Source organism: Sinocyclocheilus rhinocerous, unplaced genomic scaffold (assembly GCF_001515625.1).
Source record: "Sinocyclocheilus rhinocerous isolate Xijiao unplaced genomic scaffold, SAMN03320098_v1.1 scaffold1899, whole genome shotgun sequence".
In the NCBI taxonomy this organism is placed as follows: domain Eukaryota; kingdom Metazoa; phylum Chordata; class Actinopteri; order Cypriniformes; family Cyprinidae; genus Sinocyclocheilus; species Sinocyclocheilus rhinocerous.
In genome coordinates, this window is record NW_015660895.1 from 476,324 (window position 1) to 487,079 (window position 10,756).

The 10,756-nt window shown below is 38.2% G+C and overlaps 1 protein-coding gene across 1 annotated transcript in view; it reads left to right on the forward strand.

The window, feature by feature from the left end:
* The window catches only part of atm (ATM serine/threonine kinase), a 75,160-nt gene that overhangs the window by 60,166 nt on the left and 4,238 nt on the right, over positions 1 to 10,756 (forward strand). Inside the window, exons 46-60 of the mRNA XM_016535626.1 lie at positions 1,524 to 1,758; positions 1,967 to 2,140; positions 2,251 to 2,370; positions 3,510 to 3,727; positions 3,843 to 4,050; positions 4,922 to 5,050; positions 6,209 to 6,349; positions 6,670 to 6,808; positions 7,238 to 7,320; positions 7,417 to 7,557; positions 7,688 to 7,804; positions 8,039 to 8,188; positions 9,185 to 9,350; positions 9,890 to 9,976; positions 10,062 to 10,176. Coding sequence (XP_016391112.1) covers positions 1,524 to 1,758; positions 1,967 to 2,140; positions 2,251 to 2,370; positions 3,510 to 3,727; positions 3,843 to 4,050; positions 4,922 to 5,050; positions 6,209 to 6,349; positions 6,670 to 6,808; positions 7,238 to 7,320; positions 7,417 to 7,557; positions 7,688 to 7,804; positions 8,039 to 8,188; positions 9,185 to 9,350; positions 9,890 to 9,976; positions 10,062 to 10,176 — 2,223 coding nt within the window. The remainder of the gene's footprint in view (positions 1 to 1,523; positions 1,759 to 1,966; positions 2,141 to 2,250; positions 2,371 to 3,509; positions 3,728 to 3,842; positions 4,051 to 4,921; positions 5,051 to 6,208; positions 6,350 to 6,669; positions 6,809 to 7,237; positions 7,321 to 7,416; positions 7,558 to 7,687; positions 7,805 to 8,038; positions 8,189 to 9,184; positions 9,351 to 9,889; positions 9,977 to 10,061; positions 10,177 to 10,756) is intronic.

Here is a 10,756-nt window from a genome sequence, read left to right on the forward strand (position 1 = left end):
TAGCCGTTGACAGATTCACGCCGTTGTCGTTATGCACTTGTGTTTGTGCTAGAAAAAGCATCCAAGAAAATAAAATATATATGTAAGAAAACATTCTACAAGTGTGCGAATCTCATTGCAAGAATTCACATACTGATTTGCGGATGTACAAAATTCATCCGTGACTTCACATTTTTGATGCAGGTGTGTGAATGTGTTTTGCACCATATTCACTGCAGCGATAGTAGCAAAACGTGAGCGTACGAGTTTCTCGATTTGTGATTCGTAGAATAGGATTTGTGCACCTGCAATGAAGGATTCGAGAAGGTGTAACTGTTGTGTTGTGTTTGTGGGAGAGAAAAAAAAATCTACAAGTTTGCAACTTTTGTCTGTGACTTCAAATTTACTGATAGCCATGTGTGGCTATTCTCTACAACTACAAATTCCGCTGCCACAGACGCTCAGTTGTTTCGCACCAAAAATACCTTCATAGAGCCATACCATTTAATGATTTATAAACAAAAAGTACAAATTTTAAATCTACTCTGTAGTGCACCGGCAACCACCCGTTAAAAGTCTCGCTGCCGCATTTTGGACTAATTGTAATCGGGACATAGCTGAATGACTAATCCCAAAGTAAAGAGAATTGCAGTAGTCCAACCTTGAAGAAATAAAGGCATGGATTACTTTTTCAACATTTTTGAAAGAAAGAAAAGTCTTTACTTTCGATAAAAGCCGAAGCTGGAAAAAGCAAGATTTCACCACATAATTAATCTGCCTAAACACAACACCCACATTTTTTACCCCCGGTTCCACGGCCGAGGACAGCCCACCCAAATTTAGTTTAGGAGTAACAAAGAAAGCGGAGGGTTCAAATATAATAATATATTTGTGTTCTGATGACATAGCTCAGGATGGATGCTAGTTTAATGGCATGGAAATGTGCTTATTATATTTCAGCTAGTTGCAAGGCAACATTCACACATTTGTTTAGTTTAAGTACTAAAATAACTAAAACTACATAAACCTGAACTTAATAGACCAATTTAGAGTAGACGTCACAGTTACGTCACTTGCAGCTGCGCGCGCATAGTGGTTGCAGAAAAACACTGGGAACAAGTGGAGGTAAATGGGTAAAATCCATGGAATAAAAGAAAACAAATAGCTTTAGCTATTAAATAGACATAAAAAAAAACTTTAAAAATTAGTTTTACAAAGCTGGTGCCAAGTTCTTACAAATTTAAAGCAAACTCATTTTTTCATGCTAGAACTTAAAGGCTTTTTGTAAGATCTGGATGTGCGTTGCCCCTTAATTTTCCCCAAATAACGTATTATCACACATAAATAGCTGTAACATCAAAAAACAAATGGCCTCAAATGTTTTATGGCTCAGTTACCCTTTAATTGAAATTGTTTATTTTATTGTTCTTATGAATTCCTTTTTAAATGTTTTATTATTATTATTATTATAGAACAAGACACAATAAATTAGTGTAATATCATAGACCTACACATTAATAATATTATGTTTCTGTTCTTGACAGGCCTGTAACTGACTCCAGCCTTAATGAAGTGTACAGGAAGTGGCAACAGCACTCAGATCTCTTAACTGACAGTGATTTCAGCCTGGTCGAGCCCGTCTTAGCCCTGCGCTCCTCCATACAGGAAACATTGATTTCCTCAGAGACAGATCCAGACCGGAAGAACTACCTGATTTTTTCCTATTCCTCCCACCTGATGGAGCTGTGCAAGCTGGCTCGTTCTGCAGGCAACACGCAGGTCTCTATGTTTGTATGCGTGTCTAACCTCTTTATAGGTGAAAATATCAAGGACATTCTTATTTTCCATTTCATGACTGCTTTAAGACCTAACAAACTTATTTAGCTTGAAAGACGTTTTTGTGGTATATGTCATGAAATAAAACCCCCTTTTTTGGTATTTCATTATATAATGCAAAGCCATTTATTTTCTGCATACATTCTTCTAGCTGGCAGAGCGGGCAGTTTTCCACATGAAGCGGCACAGCCTGGTAGCTGGCGGTGGTGGCGGCAGCAGCTCATGGGCCTGGCAGCTGGAGGAGGCGCAGGTGTTCTGGGTGAAGAAGGAGCACGGGCTGGCTCTGGGGCTACTCAAACAGATGATCCATAAACTAGAGGATCTGGTGAGTTGAAGTGTGGTTAAGGTGGCATCCATAGTCCATTTCACAGGTGTACATAATGGCGGGTGTTCCAAATTCTCGCGTATCTGCTGAATAACTCTTGGTGTGAGCAGGTGTGTGTGAACCCTGCTGTGGTGCCGGTGTATTCGGAGTGCTTGAGACTGTGTGGAAGCTGGCTGGCTGAATCCTGTCTGGAGAGCCCTGCTGTCATACTGGAGAAATATCTGGAGAGGGTAAAGCGCTCACATATTCTGCAAGGCATTATACAAGGAAATAAAAGGATTTCAGTGACATATAAATAGTCTTTATTTCTGAAGTTTCCTTTCTAGTGTCATTGCATTTATCATGTTATAAAACATATTCTGTATGAATATCATCATAATTCTGTACAGTGGTAAATATCAAAATAGGGCCGCTGCACAATTAGTTGATGTGGCTAATATGGTGAATATCTAAATCCAAAAAGCTGTGATTTAATTATCAACAAAAGTGAAGATTTAAGGGATCCCTAAAAGTTATATGTGACCCTGGACCACAAAACCAGTCATAAGGGTACATTTTTTGAAATTGAGATTTATACATCAGCTGAATAAATAAACTTTCCATTGATCTATGGTTTGTTAGGATAGGACAATATTTGGCTGAGATACAACTATTTGCATATCTGGAATCTGAGGGTGCAAAAAAAAAATCTAAATATTGAGCAAATCGCCTTTAAAGTTGTCCAAATGAAGTTCTTAACAATGCATATTACTAATCAAAAATTAAGTTTTGATATATTTATGGTAGGAAATTTACAAAATATCTTCATGGAACATGATCTTTACTTAAGATTTTTGGCATAAAAGAAAATCCGAATGATGGCATAATAATTTTGACCCATACAATGTATTGTTGGCTATTGCTACAAATATAACCGTGCTACTTATGACTGGTTTTGTGCTCCAGGGTGACATATATAACTTAAAAAAAATAAAATAATAAAATATATATATATATAATGTAAAATAAAAATCATTATTATTATATTATTTTTCTTAAATTGTAATATTTCTTATTTTGTTTTCCATTTCAATTTAATTTAATATAATATTTATTGATAAATATAATATTAATAGTTCTGATTTTATATTTTTTAAATAATAACAACAATAATAATAATAATTAATTTAATTTATATCCATATTAATATATAATTTCACAATTTTGGTCAAATTAAGCAGTCCTACAAACAAGCACAGCAAACCTAGATTTTTTTTAAATCACATTTAAACCACAATCACAATTTTGAAAATGAAAAATGCAGCCCTATATCAAAGAGGCATGGTCATGGTCTTTGTGTTTGGGTTAATGATCTGTTGTTGTTGGACAGGCTGTGGAGGTCATTGAGGACCACTGTGGCGATTCAAACGCTAAACTTCAGAGCCAGAAGACCCGGGCTTTCTTTTCGCTTGCCCGTTTCTCTGATGCACAGTATCAGAGCATCGAAAACTACATGAAGTCATCGGAGTTTGAGAACAAGCACGCTCTTCTGGAAAAGGCCAAGGAGGAAGTTGACCTGATGCGGGAGAGGAAGGTCAGCAACAACAGGTCAGCATGAAACGTATCTGTCTTAGGAATCTTTTGCTCACCAGTTACAGAGAGACAAATACTATATGATGTATATATATTATGAAAAATACACGTTTCTTTTGTTCATGTGCAGATACACAGTGAAAGTTCAGAGGGAACTAGAGCTGGATGTCAAGGCACTGGCTAACCTGCAGGCCGACCGCAACCGCTTCCTCCTCAAAGCTGTGGAGAACTACATTCAGTGCCTGGAACTGGGAGAGGAACATGACACCTGGGTCTTCAGACTGGCCTCCCTCTGGCTGGAGAATGCTGATGTCAAAGCTGTAAATGAAATGATGAAGGTATAACAGCATCTCCCATGTACAAAAAAAGCCATTGTGTTGCAGTTTCTTACTATTTTGTTACTTAAGCCTGTAAAGCCTGACATATGAAATCAGAAAATTTTAATTTATTGAATTTTAGATATTTTTTTTTTAAATTGCATTTGTGCTTATTTTGAGTATCATATTTGATTTATCAGGCTTTTGTGACTCATATAAGAGAATATGGAGCTTATACTCAAGGAGAAGAAAAGAACCTCAGTGCTATTCAGAGGCCCAAAACGAACAAAATATGCAATTTGATGCAGTTGCTGATATTAAAATGGCCAAAAATAATATGAAATTCTAATAGCTTGTAATGTGAATCAGTTTTATAATGGTACAACAGACCATCTACATAAAATGCATTTAAATATCACTCTATATCTCCCAATAATGTTGTCTTGGTAGGAAGATATTTAAACGATATTTAATTTTATGATCGAAGCTCTGTCGTTTTTATTGTGGTGGGGAAAATATACAAGAAATAATAATACAATGATGACTGAGAGATGTACAAATAAATGTTCATCAAAAGCCTGATGTATCATATTAGATACATTTGAACATTTTTTCTGAAAAATGGAATGAATAGTCACGTAAAAGTTGCTTGTTATTGTCCAATAAACGTATTACCCGATACATGTCATCACAGAAGAGATGTTATAGCATTTATGTTTTCAATGAAAGATTACGAGGGCACATTTGAAAAAATAAATACATAACCTTTTAATTTCATGGTGAGTTTAAGAGAAATTGCAGTTGACTAGAGTCACCTATGGATTGCACTGTGCACTTTTGTGGGTCACACAGCTTTCAATACTGTGTTATAAATTGTGTGTGTTCATATTAGCGTGGTGTAAAGAAAATCCCGTCATATAAGTTCCTGCCCCTGATGTATCAGTTAGCGGCTCGAATGGGCACCAAAGTGTCCAGCTCCGTGACCTCACAGGACGTGGGATTCCATCACGTTCTAAATGAGGTAACGTTCATCTCCTTTATTTTTGTTCTGAATTTTAACCTCACAAGTAGGGTTGGGTATCGTTTCTTTTTTTTTTCAATACTGGTGCCAAATCGATACTTTTAAAACGGTTCCGGCGCCTAAACGGTGCCTGAACCGATACTTATAAAAAAAATAAAAATAAAAAAATCCCCCAAAAATGTTGGATTGGCCATTAGCAATATAAACACATGATGTCTGTTTCATTCATACTGGACGCCAGAGGGCGCCCTCTCTCAGAAAATCCACATATCCAATCACAGAAGTAGCGGAACTCATGACCCTCCAGGAAATCCCTTATATGGACAAAGGCATGGCTATTATAGCTGTAACTGAGTAAACAGAACATATAAACGTTTTGAATGATAAAACAAAGACAATAAACACTCGACTGCGACAATATAGTTTATCTGTGTTATTCAAGCCATCTCTGGTATTTTCATAACAATTAAGTATATTTATAATCCATTGCTAATCTACGTTTTCTTTTTAAAGTAGCCTGTGGAACATATTTTCTGCCTCATTCTGTGACAAGAAGCCACATCAGATCACAAAAGGAAGCATTTGACTGGTGTTGTGGAGTTAAAAGGTTATAATGTTCTCTTTTGTTGGACAACAGGTTCAGAAATGTGAATACAGGGGAAGTTTAGCTTTAGGCATTTTAATTTAAGCATGTTTAGCTTAGTTAACGGAAGGCTACCTGCTGCCATCAGAGCAAGTGTAATTACTGCATTCACGCGCTCCTCGGATGCTCTCATTTCCCGAGTTGTGCTTTTAAGTCAGAATGTGAAAAAACAACATGGACACTCTCGTTACTACTAAGATTTGTTGGATTTGCATTATTAGAGCTTACCGACTTGAGTTCACGTGCATTTTTTCAGTTGGGAAATTATTTTTCACATGCGGTGCCGGTGAAGATGCTTCTTACGTCCGTTTCGGAGAACCGGAGGACAATTATTTAAATCGATCGCTCAGGCATGGCACCGAAATGAGGCACCAAAATCTGCGTTCTGATTCGGTTCTAGTACATACCGGTTACATAGGTACCGGTGCCATATTGGTACCGGGTTTCGGTACCCAACCCTACTCACAAGTGCAATCTAAAATATACACTCACAACTGAAATGTGTTCTGTATCAGCTGATCTGTCAGTCATCTCTTGACCACCCCCACCACACTCTCTTCATCATCTTGGCACTGGTCAACGCCAACAAGGATGAGACTTTCTCTCGCAGTCGTTCGTCCAAGAGCACTGCGCGCCAACCTTCACCTCTGGACCTGGTATGAGAACTCTGAAATCTAGCTGTGAAATAAATATAAATTAAACTTATTAGTTCTACCAAAAATACAATAACATAGCTTCAGGTTTAAAATCCAAGAACTTGATTTCTGATATTTATATTTGTAATAGTCTTGTCATTTACAACTAAATATATGTTATGAGAAGTCATTTCTGCACTGCTCTTGGAGTTTTTCATGTCTAGTCATGATGTCTAAACGCTATGTAGAAATCCAGACATTTTACAGTAGCATTGTGTCCTTATAACCTTTTTTTTTTTTTTACTAAACGATTAACCTTTATTAAATGTGTTGATATGTAGGAACGGGCTAATGTCGCTCTTAAGATTATTGACGTGGTTCGTAAAAAGAGAGCCAAGATGGTTAAAGACATTGAGATGCTTTGCAATGCCTACATCACTTTGGCATACATGGACGCCAGTCGCCATAAAACTGAAAAGAGTGAGTACAAGTGATTATAGTTGTTTCCTGTCTGTTCGGTTTATGATTAAGGAACTTGGTGTCCCAATATGTTTAATCAATAAATCAACAAATCCAGTGTTTATTGATAACTAATAGGAGTGGTGTATGTTGAGTTGATTTTGAGTTATCCCAAACCCATATGACTGGAACAATAATAATTTAACTTGAGATGAGGCACTTCCCTTTACTTTTATAAGATCTGTTTTACACTCGCTGAATTTGTAATACTTGTACGTTAAGTCGATTTGGATAAAAGCACCAGCTAATTAGCTTTATTAGTAATTAGCAATATTGTTTTATGCTTCCTATCAATGTTTACTGTATTGTGCTTTGCAGTGTGAGCTGTTTAAAAAAATGGGTACGGAAATGTCAGACTGTTATGTACTGACTGATATACTGTCTTTGCAGAAGCCATACCTATTCCACCTGAACAACCCATCATGCAAATCAAAGACCTTGATGATGTCATCATTCCCACCATGGACATCAAGGTGACAAATGCCTCTTTCTTTTTTCGTCAGAGAAGCCTGTGCACTTTGTGAGGTGATCTTACTTAAGCTTGTTGTATATGTTGGCATTTCTTTCAGGTGGATCCATCAGGCAGATATGAAGACCTTGTGACTATCAGCTCGTTCAAACCTCACTTTCACTTGGCTGGAGGCGTCAACCTACCCAAGATAATCGACTGTGTGGGTTCAGACGGCAAGAGCAGGAGACAGCTAGTCAAGGTCTGCTTTTCATGCTTTGTTTTGCTTAATTGCTGCCACATCTTAATCAGACTCGTTTTGAAAGGTATGTCGGTCTGTTGGTCAGTCTTTAATGATTGAATCTGAAGTGAGTTTGTGTGTCGTGGCACAGGGTCAGGATGATCTGAGGCAGGACGCAGTCATGCAGCAGGTCTTTCACATGTGCTCCACCCTCCTGCAGCGCAACGCAGAAACCCGCAAAAGGAAACTCAACATCCGCCGTTACAAAGTAAAGACACCGTTAATACACTATCCTAGCACATGTTTTTATGAACTAAAATATGTACCAACTGTATCCAGCAGATGTTTTCATGAAGTTACTTGTTAAATACTACTAGTTAATTTTTTTGGCAATGTATGTCTGCTTACTAGGTCAAATGCCCAGTATACATTTTTTTCGACCACAGCTATTATATATATGTAAACATGCCTTCATCAGCACTGCTCTGTGTGTTTGTACCAGGTGGTGCCGTTTTCCCAGCGCAGTGGTGTTTTGGAGTGGTGTTCTGGCACTGTGCCCATTGGAGAGTTCCTGGTCGACCCACAGAAGGGGGCGCACAAACGCTTCCGCCCACAGGACTGGCCCAACATGTCCTGTCGCAAGAAAATGATGGTACTGAATTTTATCAGCTCATTCATTCTTATAGGCATTATACTATTAATAGTCCTAAACTGTTTTGGAAGAGTAGAAGAATACTAGTTTATAGTCGGTGAACTTTGCAACACTTTTATTGAACTGAATTTAATTAATGTTCAACTAAATTAATTAGCTGATTAATGACACTATTGTCTTCTGTAGAGCTGCTTTACAGCTTGTTTCTTAGGCTACGTTTACACGACAACGGTGTAGTCAAAAACGGAAAAGTTTTTCCCTTGCGTTTTTAAAAAGTTTCACGTATACACGACAACGTTTTCAAAACGATTCGCGTTTACACATATCCGCGGAAACGGACAAAAACGCTGTACTACGTATGCCAGGCCAGTAGTTGGCGCTGTCACCTTGTTAGTAAACAGTACCTGTAGGGAAGTGACGATTATATGTTGAACATGATGCGTCTCCGCTGTTGGTTGTAATATTGGTGAAATAAATCCACACTTTGCTGAAGAAGCGTTAGCAAACTCTTGAGCAGCAACAACAGTACCATGTACTCCGCTATTGTTGTGTACGTTTGTTCGCGCTTGCCTTTAAAATCGACACGTACTGCGCATGTCTACATACCTGACACATACTACGCACACGCATGACGTCACCGTTTTCAAAGATTCCCGGTATTGGGTGTTTACACAGAAACGATAACGGTGGCGTTTTCAAAAACGTGCACTTTGAAACCCGTTTTCAAAAATATGCGTTTTCAGTCCCCAAAACGCTGTTGTCGTGTAAAAAAACAGTCAAAACGCATAAAAAGTTTCCCGTTTTTGGCTGAAAATGTTTTAATCAAAATTGATTAATTTTGCAACATTAACACTGTTATCTGCTTATTAATATGAAGCTGCTTTCAAACAAAATGTGCGATATAAATAAATGTGACTTGAGTATTAGAGATTGTCTCTTTAAAAAGATTATTTATGAAGCATTTTGCCTCATTATGTTCTCGTTGTAATGGTGTAGGAGGCTCAACGGCTGGAATTTGATGACAAACTGCAGGCTTTCACTGAGGTGTGTCAGAACTTCCGGCCAGTATTCGGATACTTCTGCATGGAGCGCTTTCTGGACCCTGCGGTGTGGCTGGAGAGACAGCTAGCGTACACCCGCAGTGTGGCCACCTCTTCTATTGGTACACACACATAACACTATTATTTAACCATATTATTATAGGTGACGTGTCATTTCGGTTGGACAGAAAAGAGCTGGCCTCAAATTTTCACTTTTAACAGTATTATTTCATGGGCAACTAATTTGAAATGATGTTAAACAAAAAAGATTTTTTATTTATTTATTTTTTTTTTTCTGATGATGGCGCCGACGGTGATGGCTGCCTCCGTGGCGTGCTCCGCAGTTGTTTTTATGTTTTTGTTAGTTTGTCCTGTCTTTAGTTATATCCCTGCAATCAGTTTCACCAGAGACGAATTGCTGGACATTCGGCAGTACACACCACCCGATATTTCACCGGTTTTCGACTATTCTGATGTTTTGCTGGACATTGTAGTCGGGGGAGCTGTGGCGCTGATCAAGCGCTTCAGGACGCGCAGACGGGGGAAGCGAGCCGGCGCGCTTGTGAAGCTAAGGCAGCGTGGATTCAGAACGCCGTTGCCGAGCATCCATCTGGCGAACCTCCGCTTGATTCTAAAATAGTGACATGTTTGTGTCTGACAGTTGGTTACATCGTTGGCCTGGGCGATCGGCACATTCAGAACATTCTTATCGATGAACAGACTGCGGAACTAGTCCACATTGACCTGGGTATGTGTACACAGAAAACTAGCGCTGCAGAAGATCTTCGCTCTCTTCATGTTTTCATTTTCACCTTCATCATCTTTCCACACAGGTGTTGCGTTTGAGCAGGGCAAAATCTTGCCCACCCCTGAGACGGTTCCCTTCAGACTGTCTCGAGACATTGTGGATGGGATGGGCATCACAGGGGTGGAGGGCGTCTTCAGGAGGTACGTCTTCAGGAGGCGACCCTGGGTGTTTTCACACTTGAGTTTATTGATGCTTATTTATACCCCTGTAGCCTATTTCACGAAGAAGATTTCAGTGGCTACACAGGTAAGTTGGAGCTTAGTTTGAGAAAAAAAATAAAAGAATATGGATAGGGTTTTAGATGTTTACCACCATGGTACTGTATCTTACACTACACAACTAACCTGCTCCGGAGCAGGTTTTATTCTGGGTAAGAGATTGGAAAGCTATGAATTACACATGAGCAATTATATTTTGACATTTAATATTTGACCTTTCATTTAAATTAATATAAATATATACACTACCATTTAAAACGTTTTAATTTCTTTAAAAATAAAAAAAGAATGAATAAAACTTACTGACACCAAACTTTTGAACGTTAGTGTATATTGTTAGAAAAGATTTCTATTTTAAATAAATGCTCTTCTTTTTAACTTTTTATTCATCAAAGAATCCTGAAAACAGTTTCCAGCACTGATAATAAATCAGTATATTAGAATGATTTCTGAAGGATCATGTGACACTGAAGACTGGAGCAATGATGCTGAAAATACAGCT